General features: G+C 48.8%; 1 protein-coding gene and 1 long non-coding RNA gene across 3 annotated transcripts in view; one reads left to right on the forward strand and one right to left on the reverse strand.

Annotated features, from left to right (window-relative positions):
* Positions 1 to 8,449, reverse strand: part of LOC142296611 (uncharacterized) — a 119,027-nt gene extending 110,578 nt beyond the window's left edge. The window contains exon 1 of the long non-coding RNA XR_012751659.1: positions 8,364 to 8,449. This is a non-coding gene — a long non-coding RNA (uncharacterized LOC142296611). The remainder of the gene's footprint in view (positions 1 to 8,363) is intronic.
* PRSS56 (serine protease 56) overlaps positions 1 to 16,389 on the forward strand; it is a 184,936-nt gene that overhangs the window by 39,770 nt on the left and 128,777 nt on the right. For both annotated transcript variants that reach the window (XM_075340420.1, XM_075340421.1), the window contains exons 5-7: positions 8,283 to 8,472; positions 8,759 to 8,867; positions 9,833 to 9,992. In XM_075340420.1, coding sequence (XP_075196535.1) covers positions 8,283 to 8,472; positions 8,759 to 8,867; positions 9,833 to 9,992 — 459 coding nt within the window. The remainder of the gene's footprint in view (positions 1 to 8,282; positions 8,473 to 8,758; positions 8,868 to 9,832; positions 9,993 to 16,389) is intronic.

A 16,389-nucleotide genomic window follows, 5' to 3' on the forward strand; every position in this document is an offset into this window, starting at 1 on the left:
ACCAGTCCGGGAAGTGCAATGCGATCCTTGGAAGTGTGACTCCAGCCATACACCTCCAGCATGCCAAATTGGCATGAGATAAAAAAGTGCTGATCAGCACTGCCCCATAGTGGTGCAAGTGGATTTATTGACACACTGCAAAAGTGAACCTAAACCAGAGCAGCACCGACGTTTCGGCGTAGAGCCTTTCTCAAGGTAGTAGCCTGAAAAGGTGTGAAAAAAATGACAAAATGAGTGCATATATGTACAAGTGGAACATAAAATATGTACAGGATAAATACAAAAATATACAAAAATGTACATGTAGAGAAAGAACGTACATCAATGGTTACAGCTGGATGGCGCGGGTCACAAAGGACAACCGAAATGCATAAAGGGAGGAAAGGTTCTTTCACAATTGCAGAGTGTGCTCTAATAACATGAGAGAGATAATAGTTAATGTAGGCATGATTCAGACAAAAAAGTACCATGGGGAAAATGGACAAATGGATTGTCAGGCAAAAGTTCAAGCCAAAGTCAGTATCCTAGGATGTAGAAGGCAGAAAAGCGTAGCAAAAGGAGAGTATGATAGTAATAGAAACGAGACATGTATAGAAGGAGAAAGAGAGAGGAAAAAAGAGAGAGGGAGAGAGAGAGAGAGGGAGAGAGAGAGAGAGGGAGAGAGAGAGAGAGGGAGAAAGAGAGAGGGAGAAAGAGAGGGGGAAAAAGAGAGGGGGAGAAAGAGAGAGGGAGAAAGAGAGAGGGAGAAAGAGAATGAGAAAGAGGGAGAAAGAGATTAAGGGAGAAAGAGAAAGAGGGAGAAAGAGAAAGAGGGAGAAAGAGAAAGAGAGAGAAAGAGAAAGAGGGAGAAAGAGAAAGAGGGAGAAAGAGAAAGAGAAAGAGGGAGAAAGAGGGAGAAAGAGGGAGGGAGAGAGAGGGAGAAAGAGGGAGGGAGAGAGAGGGAGAAAGAGGGAAAGAGGGGGAGGGAAAGAGAGAGGGAAAGGGAGAAGGGAAGAAAGAGGGAGAAAGAGAAAGAGGGAGAAAGAGGGAGAAAGAGGGAGGGAGAGAGAGGGAGAAAGAGGGAGGGAGAGAGAGGGAGAAAGAGGGAGAAAGAGGGAGAAAGAGGGAAAGAGGGGGAGGGAAAGAGAGAGGGGAAGGGAGAAGGGAAGAAAGAGGGAGAAAGAGAAAGAGGGAGAAAGAAAAGAGGGAGAGAAAGAGAGGGAAAATGAGGGAAGGAGAGAGGGAGGGACAAAGAGAGGGAAAGAGAGAGGGAGAAGAGAGGGAAAAGGAGAGGGAAAGGGGAGGAAGAGGAAGAGAACAGCAAATGAGCAAAGCAACCATAAGGAGCAAAGGGGAATGCGACATACCGTATGCAGAGGAGTGACAGTGTCACTGTGGAGGATGGGTGAACGCCTGTAACAGAAATTTTTTTTTTGTCTGAATCATGCCTACATTAACTATTATCTCTCTCATGTTATTAGAGCACACTCTGCAATTGTGAAAGAACCTTGCCTCCCTTTATGCATTTCGGTTGTCCTATGTGACCCGCGCCATCCAGCTGTAACCATTGATGTACGTTCTTTCTCTACATGTACATTTTTGTATATTTTTGTATTTATCCTGTACATATTTTATGCTCCACTTGTACATATATGCACTCATTTTGTAATTTTTTCACACCTTTTCAGGCAACTACCTTGAGAAAGGCTCTACGCCGAAACGTCGGTGTTGCTCTGGTTTAGGTTCACTTTTGCAGTGTGTCAATAAATCCACTTGCATCACAAAAAATTCTCTTGCTTTCATTTGAGTGCTGGGGTTATATACTATTTATGGCTTTTTTTCCCCTTAAGCACCTAAACTAAGTGGTTGAGCCTGAAATTACCATTGCTTTATACTGCCCCATAGTGGGGCTGAGTGCTATCCAACAAGACATCGGATAGAACTCGGCCATGTTATACTTCCATACATTGCAATTCTGTAACATAGGAAACTGTAAATGCCTCTGTAAATAATTAATGGCAACACACAAACTACATAAAAATGAAAAGTGAGAAAAAAATCGTACCACTGTTCGGTATGAGAATGGGACAATTTATTTTACTGTCGTGTGACCCTACAAGTTAGTAAGGCCAAATGCACACATTGAGTATTTGGAGAGTTTTTACCTCAGTTTTTCCTTCGCTCCATTTGTAGTTATTCTGCAGTATTAGCCTTTTGGTTGTCATCCTTATCCCTCTGAGTTTTGACCTTTTGATGCTTATACTCTGATTGGCACCAGTTTCATGGTGTCTCCTCTGTAGTGTTGTTTGTTCCTCCGCTCATGCCGTATTTGTCTATTTGGTGTGGTCCTTTTCCATTCTATTCTGTGTTTCTAGTCCTGTTTGAGATGATGCCCGGCTCTGCTGTGTAGCTGGTGTTTGATTATATGGGGTGTCCCTGCGATTGTGTAGGCCTCTCTTACCTATATGGGCGCTATGGGTCTTGTACCTTAATACCGCCATTGTACTGTGTGAACGCCTGCCTAGGGCTTGTGTAACATTACCGGGTGTACTTCCGGTTTTGTTTTCTTTATTATAGCTTGCGTTCCAGGCTTGTTTTGATGACGCAGGCGGCGGAACCTTGGTGATGTGGCTGCTACCTGTTACCACCGTGACGTGTTGACTTCCGGCGTAGTGCATGCTGGGTTGACACGTCACGGTTTATGGTGGACTTACTGCGCATGCGCGGTCGCTATAAATAAGCGCGGTTTTCAATTAGCCGGCGCGGCACACACAGCTTGGCGTTCATCCATGCTGGATTAATCTGGTAAGTGGGCTGGATCTTGGTTGCTTACGCATACATGTTTTTTCTGGGATGGTTTGTAATTTGACTGTTTTTTCTACAGTCCGTCCTTGGGGCATTTGCTTGACTATCAGTCTTGATGTGTTTACTGATATATTGATCATCCTATGAGGACTCCCCTGAAGATGAATGTATGAAACGCGTCGGGAGGTCATACACTATGGTTTTCTCTTCTGAGCCAACAAATGGTATTTATGCAGGCCCTGTGATGGGTCACCTATGATTGAGCTCTTTCCTGTGTTTTGTTTACATGCCTCTGGAAGCACGGTAAGACTGTTTCCTTTTTTCATTGTTGCAGCAATTTTGAGGTGACAATTGTGCATGCTGTGTTTTGTTGAATGCAGATCTTTTGTGTGACTTGCTTTCACACTTACTGCATTTCTGTGACTGATGTTCATTTTTGGGCTATATTCCATAGGGCCCAATTGCACATCTTTTATTCTTTTATAGTGGCAGTCCACTTTTTAATGAATATCTAATAAAAGCTATGTTTTATGAGTTTGTTTCTCTAGCTTTTTGCCCCCCGTTGCTATTTGTTTGTGTCGCGGGCGGGGAGGAGGGTGTCAGCACACCGCGCTCACCCCTTCTGCTCGGGTCCGGCAGCTGCTCAGTGGTGGCTCGAGCCGTGGGCCGGATCCCGGGGTTCCTCGAGCGACACTCCTCGCCCGTGAGTGAAAGGGGTTTGTTGGGTGTGGGGATTGTTATAGTTCGTGACGCCACCCACGGTTGTGGTGATTGCACCACCGCTGCTCTGAGTGGGGATCCCGGGGATGGTGAAGGGGAGCAGCCAGGTGTTGTATTGCCCCTCCGTGGGTAGGGGTTGGTGATCCCGGGGCCCGGTGATGGCTTGGGAGGTGCAGGGCCTGGTGGGCGCAGGGACGCGGGGGCAGCGCTGTGCCTTGCGGCACTGTGGTACTCACTCAGCCTGAGACGTGGACACAGTTTGTACGGTAAACCAAACGGCTGGTAGGACGGTCCCACAGACGGCTGCTTTGCTTTCCCGGTAGTTGACGGTGATGTCCCTTTTCCTTGCACCTGTATGTACGGTTGGTTGCGATGGGTCCCCACCGGTAACCCGCTCCCCGGCTTCAAGCTGGGCCGGAGGAGCACTACACTTTGCCCGCAGGCGCTGGCCCTGAGAAACTGGTGCCGTGGCGGTGGCGGTGTCTCTCTGCTTCAGGTTGGGCTGTTGCCTTCAATCGGGACTTGGTTGTTGGGGGATCTACGTCCCCTTCACTGACGGATTCGGCAAATTTGGCGACTCCTAGCCTTGCCGGGGTCCGAGAGGCCCCTGCCCTGGTGCTGACTGTCTTTCGGAACACTGCTCCAGACCACCGGGCACACAGCCAACGGGGTCCTTCCAGGAACTTCCAAACGGTCCCCCTCTGGACAGTCACCGCCGTCGCTGACCTTGCTGTTCTGGCCCTACACAAAGCTGGACCTTCAGGCTTCTCTCTCCCTCTGTCACCACACTTGCTTTCCTCCTTTACCACTTTTCTTTCTTTTCTGTCACTTGGTTGTTTACTTTAGCCACACTGGGCTACTCCTCCACTCCTTCCACTTCCTCCTCCCTGACTAGACTCTACTCTCAAGCTCTTCCCTGAGCTGACTGCCTGGTACTTCCCGCCTCCAGAGCTGTGATCTCCTTGGTGGGCGGAGCCAACCGCCTGGCCCACCCCCTGGTGTGAATCATCAGCCTCTGGAGGAAGGCAACAAGGATTTCTGGTTCAGCTTAGGTGTGCCTACCTGGGGTGTGGGGTGTGGTGGTGTGTGACCTGTGTCCCCTGGCTTGCCCAGGGCGACACATTCCCCCTTAGCAAAACGCAGACCGTCCGCGGGCTGCCGTCCTACACCGGTTTTATTTTTCTGTAAAAAGGGGATAACAGGGTTAAACAAACAATATGACATTTTTAATAACTTCTTCCCAAGACGGGAGGCACATTTCTTAAACGTTGCATCGGTTTACGGTTACGGTTTCCGCTCTCTCCCACCCAAGTAACCTGGCCCTGATGCTGCCCCTAAAACCCAGGCAGCACCCCTTGACCCACAGTCCAGCACACGGTACCCGAGCGGGATCTGTCCCTCCCTCCAGAGGGTAGCCACCGGTTCCTTTGGTGGCTGGGCCCTAGCCTGCTCTGCTCAGGGCCCTCCCTCCAACCTGCCTCTCCGGAGGCGGCCTGCGGAAACGGCAACGGTAACCAACATATTTACAAGCCACTAACGTTTGTGGTTGCCCTGCAAAGTTCACGGGCTTGTCCATGGATAGTTCCCATGCATTTTTAAACGGTCCCCTCGGGGACAACGGTGCCGGCTCCAGCCGGTTGCAAATCACAAAGATAATCTGGTTACTGTTCGGTAATCATCATTTTTCTTATCATTGCAGAACTTTCAACTTTTCAAACAACAAACAAGCAGGTGGTCCCAACGGGGACGGTGCTACGGGCATTCATTGCCCTACTCCGGTTCTTCAAGCGCTGGGGCTGCTGGCAAGGGGTAGAGGTCTGCGCTCGCTCGGGCTTCCGGGCCCCTCCTGAGGTTAACGTCCAGCGCAAACCACCCTCGCTCCCCAAAGTGCCGGGTATACTGCACAATGTCTCCCGGCATCAGGTTACGGCCGGGATGTTCTTCGGGCAGGTGAGCATGCACATCCCGCCGGGCTACAAACACTTCGGCCTCCAGGCCCGGCTCGTAGATGAACCCGTAGCCCCGGCGGACATCAAACCGCCTCACCTGTCCCTCGTACAGCGGTCCCCGGTCACGGAACGTCGCTTGCCGGAGATTCTCTTTCTCCCGGATCGCTCTGGCCACCAGCTCGGCCTTCTTCCGCTCCCTCTCTGCGATCTCCAGGCCCAGCGGTACCGGCTCCCTATCCCAGTACGGCGCTGCCGCCAGCGCCATCGCACGGGTCGGGCCCCGCGGGACATCCTGGACATTGCCCACCGTTAGGAACCTGGGCGGCATGTCCCGCGGTGTCTTGGCCTTGGGCGCTGCCTTACAGCAACAACCCGGCGCGACCTCAGCCGAGGTGTGGGGGATGGGCATAGGGGCTTTCCGCTGCCGGGCCTTCGGCTCGGAGCGGGCTATCGGCTCCGGCTCGGGAAACTTCTCAAGGGATGCCTCCGGTTTCTCCTTCGGCGTCTTCCACGGTAACACCTCCGGTGTGCCGCGGGCTCCGGCTACAGGTCGGCCCGCTTGGGCGGGGACGCTGGGTACTGCTACCGGTTGCGGTGGTAGCAGGCCTAGTGGCGGGGTCACGGCCTCCGGGACGGGTGGCGAGGGAGGCAGCGAAGGGAGAGGGCTTGGACCGGGCCCCACAGCCGCGATGACCGGCCCCTCAAGGGCGTCGGGACGTGGGTCACTCACCCTCCCTTTCTCCGCTTCCTCCTCGCGTCTCCGCACGGTGGCTACAACGTCCGCCATGTCGGCCTCCCACTCCTCCATGAGGAGCTGCATCCTGACCTGCAGCCTCTGGTAGAGCTGCGCGGTTCGGATTTCCGCCCACGCCGCGGTTCCAGGCGCGGGGGCTTCGGTGTCACGGGACGGCATCCACATGATGGCTGGTTCGTTTGCTTCCAGGAACGGTATCTTCGCAGAGTCCTGGCGACCCTGCTTTTATAGCCGCAGCTATATGCGGCCAGCCGCCATCCCGTCCCCCTTAGCTCTTTTCGGCCCCTCCTCTCTCGGGGCGGGGTTTTGGCCTTCGCGCCTCTACTGCTCGAGAAGACGCTCGAGCGGGAACTTTTCGCGCCAAAGATGGCGGCTTCTGAAATTTTTCTGCCGGATACCTCCGGCGGTAACAAGGCGCACCTCTACCAGACGGCAGAGCGGTAAGATCCTGTTCGTGACGCCAAGTTGTCGCGGGCGGGGAGGAGGGTGTCAGCACACCGCGCTCACCCCTTCTGCTCGGGTCCGGCAGCTGCTCAGTGGTGGCTCGAGCCGTGGGCCGGATCCCGGGGTTCTTCGAGCGACACTCCTCGCCCGTGAGTGAAAGGGGTTTGTTGGGTGTGGGGATTGTTATAGTTCGTGACGCCACCCACGGTTGTGGTGATTGCACCACCGCTGCTCTGAGTGGGGATCCCGGGGATGGTGAAGGGGAGCAGCCAGGTGTTGTATTGCCCCTCCGTGGGTAGGGGTTGGTGATCCCGGGGCCCGGTGATGGCTTGGGAGGTGCAGGGCCTGGTGGGCGCAGGGACGCGGGGGCAGCGCTGTGCCTTGCGGCACTGTGGTACTCACTCAGCCTGAGACGTGGACACAGTTTGTACGGTAAACCAAACGGCTGGTAGGACGGTCCCACAGACGGCTGCTTTGCTTTCCCGGTAGGTGACGGTGATGTCCCTTTTCCTTGCACCTGTATGTACGGTTGGTTGCGATGGGTCCCCACCGGTAACCCGCTCCCCGGCTTCAAGCTGGGCCGGAGGAGCACTACACTTTGCCCGCAGGCGCTGGCCCTGAGAAACTGGTGCCGTGGCGGTGGCGGTGTCTCTCTGCTTCAGGTTGGGCTGTTGCCTTCAATCGGGACTTGGTTGTTGGGGGATCTACGTCCCCTTCACTGACGGATTCGGCAAATTTGGCGACTCCTAGCCTTGCCGGGGTCCGAGAGGCCCCTGCCCTGGTGCTGACTGTCTTTCGGAACACTGCTCCAGACCACCGGGCACACAGCCAACGGGGTCCTTCCAGGAACTTCCAAACGGTCCCCCTCCGGACAGTCACCGCCGTCGCTGACCTTGCTGTTCTGGCCCTACACAAAGCTGGACCTTCAGGCTTCTCTCTCCCTCTGTCACCACACTTGCTTTCCTCCTTTACCACTTTTCTTTCTTTTCTGTCACTTGGTTGTTTACTTTAGCCACACTGGGCTACTCCTCCACTCCTTCCACTTCCTCCTCCCTGACTAGACTCTACTCTCAAGCTCTTCCCTGAGCTGACTGCCTGGTACTTCCCGCCTCCAGAGCTGTGATCTCCTTGGTGGGCGGAGCCAACCGCCTGGCCCACCCCCTGGTGTGAATCATCAGCCTCTGGAGGAAGGCAACAAGGATTTCTGGTTCAGCTTAGGTGTGCCTACCTGGAGTGTGGGGTGTGGTGGTGTGTGACCTGTGTCCCCTGGCTTGCCCAGGGCGACACATTTGCTCTCTTATTAAGGGGGTTTTGAAGGTAATTGCTATTTTGCTCAGTATATGTAGCCCAAACCAGGAGTGGAACAATCAGAGGAAAAGTATAATGGAAACTCAGCACCACTCCTGTATTTATCACCCACTCCTGGTTTTGGCTACAAATACTGAGGTAAAAAACTCACCAAATACTCAACGTGTGCACGAGGCTTAATACGATGTCACATTACAATGTGTGGTCACATCAGGAGAATTGTGATAAAGGGTTTTATACTAATGTAATTCATATTTATATTCTGTTATAATATCTTAGTATTGCTGTCATGCAGAATACTGAACAATACATTTTTACACTAGTGATCTGCGGACAAGCCATATCATCTATCACCAACAACACTATACCTAAAGGTCGAATAGTTGGAGGAAGCATTACTTCACCTGGGTCTTGGCCATGGCTGGTTAATATTCGACTTAATGGAGACCTTATGTGTGGAGGAGTCCTGCTGGGAGACGTCTGGGTGCTAACCGCTGCACACTGCTTTAATGGGTATGAGATTAATTCTCACCGCTCACTCCTATAGATTATAATTAGTGTGGGTGAATTTACTGATAAATGTTTGTGCGTTAAATATTCATGAAGCTAAACCTGTTTAGTTGATGAATAACATTTTTTGTAAATATTATGTCAATCAAGTTAGACATTATTATAGGACCTACCTGGCCAACTCACAAAAGTACAGAAGAGCTGTCTGTATATGTGGCTGCGAACCATTAGTGGGTTATCTGTCTGTTTCCTGGTACTCAGATTATCAGATCTGTAATTTTTTCGGCAGAAATGTTAATGAGCTACATTGGACGGTTGTGGTTGGGCAGTATAACCTAAACAAGGAAGAAAAAGAAAGAAGAATCTATCAAGTGAATAGGATTATAACCCATCCCAAGGTACTGAAACCCAACGACAGAGGGAGTTGTACACCCTTGCATACCCTATACCATTTTTATTTAGATTAGTTACCCAGACTCTTAGGCCACGTGCACACATTGAGTATTTACCTCTAAGGCAAAATTAGAAGTGGAAGAATCAGAAAGAAGTGTAATAAAAACAAAACTCACTAAATACTCAACGTGTGCACGTGGCTTAAGTGTCAGAAGCAAATTCTTAGCAAATGAGTTTTATTAAAGGGAATCTGTCACCAGGTTTTTGTTACCCCATCTGAGAGCAGTATGATGTAGAGACAGAGACACTGATTCCAGCAATGTGTCACTTACTGAGCTGTTTGCTGTCATTTTCATAAAATTTCTCTACTGCAGATCTAGCAGTTAGGGTGCGCTCACATGAACATATTACTCGCATGATTAAAGGATTGCATCACCCTGCACGGCCGCACACTCTTCGGACAGGAGCGTGTCAACTGCATAGAAATACATGCAGCCGACCAGCTCCTGACGGGAGAGTGTGCGGCCATGCCATGTGACGCGATCCGATAATCATGCAAATCATACGGTCATGTGGGTGCACCCTTATAGAGAGCTCATGAATTTGCTGGACTACCAGGCAGCATGCCAAGTAGTCCTCTAATGATAATTCCTGCTGTTTAATAGTGATTTTTTATCAAAAGTACACTAAGCGACCCAGTAAGTGATGCATCGCTGGAATCAGGATCTCTGCCCCTATGTTAAGCTGCTCTCAGATTAGGTGTTAAAAACCTGGTGACAGATTCCCTTTAAATATCTAGATGTCTATATCCACACAATTTAGTATGAAAACAATTGGCTACAGCAAGCCAACAATGAAAAGTGGCACTGTTAATTTATCAAATGCATTCTCAGCAAAACAAACTGGCATTGAAAAATAAATGTGTTGAATGAAAAAAATACTAATATCTTGCCTATATTTTTTCCTGTAGTTTAATCAGAAAACATTTAACAATGACCTTGCACTGGTGGAGCTAACGAACACAGTAGTAGCATCTCCAAGGGCAATTCCAGTATGTCTCCCGACAGTACCTATGGACCCCACTCCTGGAACAAGCTGCTACATCGCTGGCTGGGGCTCTGTTTACGAAGGTCAGTCTAATAGTATGTCCTTCATCAATATAATTTTAAGGGTAATATGTAGTCTACATTATCTTTTGGAAAACAGTAGTGCTCCGAGGTCACAAACTTCAATGAGATATTTTTACTAGAGTTGAGCGCGGTTCGCGGTTCGAGGTTCTCCAGTTCGCGGCTCGAGTGATTTTGGGGGCTGTTCTAGATAGAACTAGAACTCGAGCTTTTTGCTAAAGCTCGATAGTTCTAGATACGTTCGAGAACGGTTCTGGCAGCAAAAAGACCAGCTAATTACTAGCTGGCTTTCCGCTGTAATAGTGTAAGTCACTCTGTGACTCACACTATTATGAAATTTCAGTGTATAGTGTGCGGGAACAGCGCATTCAGATCACTGCTGTATGGCTAATGGCGATCGCCATTTTTTTTTTTTTTCCTTGTCTTCCTTCCCTAAGCGCGCGCGTGTAGTGGGGCGGGCCAGCATGTCAGCCAATCCCAGACACACACACAGCTAAGTGGACTTTTAGCCAGAGAAGCAACGGCATGTGTGATAGGATGTCCATGTCACATGTCCCTGCATTATAAAAACGAGTATCTGCCCGTCCGGACGCCATTATCTCTTCTGCGTCTGAGTGTCAGTCACCGCTGGCGCAGCTCCTATCTCCAATACTGCTGTGTACGCTCTATACACAGCGCTGTACAGCATAGGGATAGCACTTTCTATCAGTCCTTTTAAGGGCTAATACCGGCAGGGTCAGAGCCATAGGTGACAGGTCCGTGAAAACAGAGTTTAACAGCTACACAAGATGACAGCGTCTGTGTAGCTAAGGTCAGGGATTTCCTCGCTGCATTTCCCCATCAGGAGGGATAGAAAGGGAGGCTTCCTTTCCTCTACCCAGACCCACAACCCTGCCACTGTACCCTCCTGCCCTTTGCACACTCAAACTCATTGTTACTAAGCCATTATACTAGCAAACACTGAGTAAACTTAGTGGCATCTTAAACGTGGCTGTTGGACTTCTGTATTGTCCCACTAGTGCAAAGATATTTGCAGCACGTCTGCCTGCATTGCACACTCAAACTCATTGTTACTAAGCCATTATACTAGCAAACACTGAGTGAACTTAGTGGCATCCTAAACGTGGCTGTTGGACTTCTGTATTGTCCCACTAGTGCAAAGATATTTGCAGCACGTCTGCCTGCATTGCACACTCAAACTCATTGTTACTAAGCCATTATACTAGCAAACACTGAGTGAACTTAGTGGCATCCTAAACGTGGCTGTTGGACTTCTGTATTGTCCCACTAGTGCAAAGATATTTGCAGCACGTCTGCCTGCATTGCACACTGAAACTCATTGTTACTAAGCCATTATACTAGCAAACACTGAGTGAACTTAGTGGCATCCTAAACATGGCTGTTGGACTTCTGTATTGTCCCACTAGTGCAAAGATATTTGCAGCACGTCTGCCTGCATTGCACACTCAAACTCATTGTTACTAAGCCATTATACTAGCAAACACTGAGTGAACTTAGTGGCATCCTAAACGTGGCTGTTGGACTTCTGTATTGTCCCACTAGTGCAAAGATATTTGCAGCACGTCTGCCTGCATTGCACACTCAAACTCATTGTTACTAAGCCATTATACTAGCAAACACTGAGTGAACTTAGTGGCATCCTAAACGTGGCTGTTGGACTTCTGTATTGTCCCACTAGTGCAAAGATATTTGCAGCACGTCTGCCTGCATTGCACACTCAAACTCATTGTTACTAAGCCATTATACTAGCAAACACTGAGTGAACTTAGTGGCATCTTAAACGTGGCTGTTGGACTTCTGTATTGTCCCACTAGTGCAAAAATATTTGCAGCACGTCTGCCTGCATTGCACACTCAAACTCATTGTTACTAAGCCATTATACTAGCAAACACTGAGTGAACTTAGTGGCATCCTAAACGTGGCTGTTGGACTTCTTTATTGTCCCACTAGTGCAAAGATATTTGCAGCACGTCTGCCTGCATTGCACACTCAAACTCATTGTTACTAAGCCATTATACTAGCAAACACTGAGTGAACTTAGTGGCATCCTAAACGTGGCTGTTGGACTTCTGTATTGTCCCACTAGTGCAAAGATATTTCCAGCAAGTCTGCCTGCATTGCACACTCAAACTCATTGTTACTAAGCCATTATACTAGCAAACACTGAGTGAACTTAGTGGCATCATAAAAGTGGCTGTTGGACTTCTGTATTGTCCCACTAGTGCAAAGATATTTGCAGCACGTCTGCCTGCATTGCACACTCAAACTCATTGTTACTAAGCCATTATACTAGCAAACACTGAGTGAACTTAGTGGCATCCTAAACGTGGCTGTTGGACTTCTGTATTGTCCCACTAGTGCAAAGATATTTCCAGCACGTCTGCCTGCATTACACACTCAAACTCATTGTTACTAAGCCATTATACTAGCAAACACTGAGTGAGCTTAGTGGCATCCTAAACGTGGCTGTTGGACTTCTGTATTGTCCCACTAGTGCAAAGACATTTGCAGCACGTCTGCCTACATTGCACACTCAAACTCATTGTTACTAAGCCATTATACTAGCAAACACTGAGTGAACTTAGTGGCATCCTAAACATGGCTGTTGGACTTCTGTATTGTCCCACTAGTGCAAAGATATTTGCAGCACGTCTGCCTGCATTGCACACTCAAACTCATTGTTACTAAGCCATTATACTAGCAAACACTGAGTGAACTTAGTGGCATCCTAAACGTGGCTGTTGGACTTCTGTATTGTCCCACTAGTGCAAAGATATTTGCAGCACGTCTGCCTGCATTGCACACTCAAACTCATTGTTACTAAGCCATTATACTAGCAAACACTGAGTGAACTTAGTGGCATCATAAAAGTGGCTGTTGGACTTCTGTACTGTCCCACTAGTGCAAAGATATTTGCAGCACGTCTGCCTGCATTGCACACTGAAACTCATTGTTACTAAGCCATTATACTAGCAAACACTGAGTGAACTTAGTGGCATCCTAAACGTGGCTGTTGGACTTCTGTATTGTCCCACTAGTGCAAAGATATTTGCAGCACGTCTGCCTGCATTGCACACTCAAACTCATTGTTACTAAGCCATTATACTAGCAAACACTGAGTGAACTTAGTGGCATCCTAAACGTGGCTGTTGGACTTCTGTATTGTCCCACTAGTGCAAAGATATTTGCAGCACGTCTGCCTGCATTGCACACTCAAACTCATTGTTACTAAGCCATTATACTAGCAAACACTGAGTGAACTTAGTGGCATCCTAAACGTGGCTGTTGGACTTCTGTATTGTCCCACTAGTGCAAAAATATTTGCAGCACGTCTGCCTGCATTGCACACTCAAACTCATTGTTACTAAGCCATTATACTAGCAAACACTGAGTGAACTTAGTGGCATCCTAAACGTGGCTGTTGGACTTCTTTATTGTCCCACTAGTGCAAAGATATTTGCAGCACGTCTGCCTGCATTGCACACTCAAACTCATTGTTACTAAGCCATTATACTAGCAAACACTGAGTGAACTTAGTGGCATCCTAAACGTGGCTGTTGGACTTCTGTATTGTCCCACTAGTGCAAAGATATTTCCAGCAAGTCTGCCTGCATTGCACACTCAAACTCATTGTTACTAAGCCATTATACTAGCAAACACTGAGTGAACTTAGTGGCATCATAAAAGTGGCTGTTGGACTTCTGTATTGTCCCACTAGTGCAAAGATATTTGCAGCACGTCTGCCTGCATTGCACACTCAAACTCATTGTTACTAAGCCATTATACTAGCAAACACTTAGTGAACTTAGTGGCATCCTAAACGTGGCTGTTGGACTTCTGTATTGTCCCACTAGTGCAAAGATATTTCCAGCACGTCTGCCTGCATTACACACTCAAACTCATTGTTACTAAGCCATTATACTAGCAAACACTGAGTGAGCTTAGTGGCATCCTAAACGTGGCTGTTGGACTTCTGTATTTTCCCACTAGTGCAAAGACATTTGCAGCACGTCTGCCTACATTGCACACTCAAACTCATTGTTACTAAGCCATTATACTAGCAAACACTGAGTGAACTTAGTGGCATCCTAAACGTGGCTGTTGGACTGCTGTATTGTCCCACTAGTGCAAAGATATTTGCAGCACGTCTGCCTGCATTGCACACTCAAACTCATTGTTACTAAGACATTATAATACCAAAAATTGAGTAAACTTAGTGGCATACAAGAAGTGGCTGTTGTACTCCATTAGTGTCCCACTGGTGCAAATCTATGTGCAGCACCTCTGCATGACACCCTCCTGCTCTGTTTTTAATAAGCTATAATGATAGCAAAAAATGCTGCCATTTAGTGGCATACAAGAACCGGCTGTTGTATTTCATTATTGTCCCACTGGTGCCAAGCTATTTCTAGCACCTGTGCAGGACACCCTCCTGCTCTGTTTTTAATAAGCTATAATGATAGCAAAAAATGCTGCCATTTAGTGGCATACAAGAACTGGCTGTTGTATTTCATTATTGTCCCACTGGTGCCAAGCTATTTCTAGCACCTGTGCAGGACACTCTCCTGCTCTGTTTTTAATAAGCTATAATGATAGCAAAAAATGCTGCCATTTAGTGGCATACAAGAAGTGACTGTTGGACTTCCATTAGTGTCCCACTGGTGCAAATCTATTTGCAGTACCTCTGCATGACACCCTCATGCACATTTTGCTACGCTAATTTTATAGCAAACTCAGGGAATTCCTTGCTGCATTTGATCATTCGGAGGGATAGAAAGTGAGGCTTTTCCTTCTGTTCATAGACAGCATCTCCAAGTCCCCACCCGAAGAGCAATTTCTCCTCCACGTGTAAGTGTGGAGAGGCAGCTAGTGCGCATGCGTGTGCCGATTTACCCCAGCCGCAGCGTAACTACAGTGTTTCGCCTAGTGAGTATGCTCAGCCTGACTGTGCCATTCCTGAGGCTAAGTCTTCATTTCGGGATACAGCGCATGCTCCCACACTTAGTGCGAAAAGCCTCTTTGCACAGGTACTTGCACTCCGTGCCGGGTCTAAGTCCTGTGTTGTGCCTAGACACCATGCTAAAGCTGATAGTCTTTTTTCGGAGACTGTATTTCATGCAACTGACCATGCTCAGGCACTTACTGCATCAGAGACTAGGTCCGGTAATGAACTCTTTGGCCCTGCCCCTCATGTGGGGGGCCCATATAGACCACAGGGCATCAGGTGTCCTGATGATGTGGCCAGGCCACTCCCAAATGGCTTGCAGAGGCCCGCCCCTATGACTTGTCACCTCATTATTAATGGTCAGACGATGACTGGTGAGGTGTTTGTGTCGTGGCAGCCATGAGGTCATTATTGAAGTTGCGGTTCCAAATAGGATGCTAGTTATGCCACTCATGACATGTCACTCTGCTTTTGTCTCCAGGAGGTGCATTGTGGTCCACCCTGGTTTGGGGCAGACCCAGGTTATAAAACGGGCTGGAGCCAACAAGGAGGTGCGCAGTCTTCTATTATGCTCCGAAAGAGCACACCTCCATGTGTTGAAACCATTGCGGCTTTAGGCCAGAGGTAGGCAGGGATAGGGCATCGATGCAGGCCGCCACCACAGTTGGTAACGCAGAACGGTTAAGACCAGCTCCTGTCCTACAAGTCCTGCTTGTGCAGCCCAGTGGCATTAACAGGCCTGCTGCTGCTGATGCGCCTGCTGTCCACAGGTGTGGCCCCAATGCACACGGTCAGCGTACTGAATGGCCCCTGTGATGTTAACAGGGAGTTCCTGGGCTGGGTGGGCGTGTGGACCCTGTGACGCTAACAGGGCTCCCAGTCTCCAGATCCCAGTGGCGTCTAACTCGGTTCAGGCAACTATTAGTTTCATAGCCACACAGATCTGTATCCTCCACCTAACCTTCCAGTTGCCAACCTCTCCTTTTCCATCTGGGAGCACGGTGGACATTGACTGCTGATGGGGATATATACCTTTCTCTTTCTTTTCTTATTAATTTTCGTTATATAGCGGTAACATAGTATATACCACCTTATCCAAATCTGCCAGTCCCACCGTAACAGATGGTGTTTCTTCATCAAATGTTACTTTTGCTTAACCACCAAACCCACGGACAAAAACTTTTTTCCCCTTTCCAACACAACTATTCCCCTTTTCACCCGCATCTGTCCTTTTTCAACTCATTTTGTATATGACCAAAAGTGCAAGACTGCAGGGACTCAATGGCATCTCAGCACAGCAGCCAGCCCTCGGTCCCTCAGATGTGGACAAGTAAAAGACCATTTCCTCCTATCCATGACAAAGCGTTGAGATTCACTCTGTGCAGCACTGGTGTTTACTGGAAAAGCAGATCTAAGAATCCGTACCACCTTCTG

This window comes from Anomaloglossus baeobatrachus, chromosome 3 (genome assembly GCF_048569485.1).
Source record: "Anomaloglossus baeobatrachus isolate aAnoBae1 chromosome 3, aAnoBae1.hap1, whole genome shotgun sequence".
NCBI lineage: Eukaryota > Metazoa > Chordata > Amphibia > Anura > Aromobatidae > Anomaloglossus > Anomaloglossus baeobatrachus.